This window comes from Capsicum annuum, unplaced genomic scaffold (genome assembly GCF_002878395.1).
Source record: "Capsicum annuum cultivar UCD-10X-F1 unplaced genomic scaffold, UCD10Xv1.1 ctg9272, whole genome shotgun sequence".
In the NCBI taxonomy this organism is placed as follows: domain Eukaryota; kingdom Viridiplantae; phylum Streptophyta; class Magnoliopsida; order Solanales; family Solanaceae; genus Capsicum; species Capsicum annuum.
The window spans coordinates 9,702-11,170 of NW_025895294.1; the positions used below are offsets into that span (position 1 = coordinate 9,702).

Below are 1,469 nucleotides of genomic sequence, written 5' to 3' on the forward strand. Positions count from 1 at the left end.
CGTACAAAAATCGTGAAATTGCAAATATTGCTTCTAATCTACGATCCTTAGGTTTATGGAATAAAGAAATGAACTTAGAGTCGCCTGAGCTGCTGTAATGTACTTTGTAAAGTGGTTTTGAGTAATGTGAATGATTTCAAGCTTTTTAACAAAGGTGGAAAGTAGTGTGTTTGAGAAGATACCAAACAAATGGGGTAACAATGGGTATGATGTTTGTGGACTGATTTAGAGCTGATCGCCGAATAATAACGCCGAAAAAGTGGTCGGAATTGGAACTTTTTGGAGGGAAAACAACCACCTTCTATTTTTAGCTTTTGAATTTTTTTTATTTAATACTTTTGGAAACCTAAATATTTATATATATATATATATAATGGTGGATGATGGAGTGGGTTTAAGTGTATTATTTAAAACTTGTAGATGAATTTATTAAGTTGGAAGTATTAGGTTAAAGTGAATTATTATAAAATTTGTGGGCGAAGTTGTTAAGTTGAAAAAGTTAATGATGATCTGAAATTAAGTGTCTTTTTGACAAATAATTCATCAAGTTTGGAGTTATGACAAAAAAGTTTTCCATGGTGTCCTTTTGGCAAACTTGCCCAGCTCTGAAGATCTGAAGAGTCTTGTACACAGCGCCATACACAACAAATGAACCAGGATACTTGGTTGGTATTCTTTTCGCCAAACTTTCCAATCCCACATTATAATTTTCAACCATTTTATTCATCTTCCTATAATATTTATTAACCGGTGCACCAGGCAAGAGGGTCCTTGCCGGGACACAACCAACGGGGCCTAATGAAAACAAGGCAATTCGACGACCCCCTAACTTGCAAATTTGATCAACAAAGTTTCTAACTTGATTTAACATGGCCAGAACATAGGCATCTGGGGTAAGTGTTGGGGCATCAAATGGATAAAAGTAGCTGAAGATATCATTGGAGCCTGATTCAAAGAAGAAGAGTGATTGTTGAATTTGTGTCTTGTTTATGTGGTTTTGTTGGACTAAAGTTTTGAATTGTTGGAGTTGATCTTCATGTGGTGTCACTCCCTATATGTTTCAAAAATCAAGTATTAATATCAAGCAAGTAATATGAGAAAAAATGTAGCAAAGCCATAAAGTTGGTACTCCTCCTCTATTTCCGTTTCAAAATAGTTGGCCCTTGTTGACTTGTTATTTTCTTTAAGAAAAATTTATTAGCGTTTTATTTTATCAAATTAGTCTTATTAATTATGTTTTGAAAATATAAATTTGAGTATATACACTTTGTTTAGTCATCTAATGATAAGGGTATTAATATGAAAGAACATAAAAATATTGTATTGATTTCGTAAAAGTCACAACTAAATTGAAATAAATATTTTCAAAAAGAGGGTCAACTATATCAAAACAGAGGAAGTATATATAAATAAAAAGATTTAATAATATATATAAATAAAAAGATTTAATAAACATAAATTCTGAATTT

The 1,469-nt window shown here is 31.5% G+C and overlaps 1 protein-coding gene across 1 annotated transcript; it reads right to left on the reverse strand.

Moving 5' to 3' along the window:
* Positions 1 to 499: 499 nt before the first annotated feature.
* On the reverse strand, positions 500 to 1,051 carry LOC107852824 (GDSL esterase/lipase 6-like; the record flags this gene model as incomplete). Its single annotated transcript, XM_047406138.1, has 1 exon — positions 500 to 1,051. A coding segment is annotated over one exon (552 nt), but the record flags the coding sequence as incomplete, so codon positions are not given.
* Between the last annotated feature and the right edge of the window lie 418 nt (positions 1,052 to 1,469).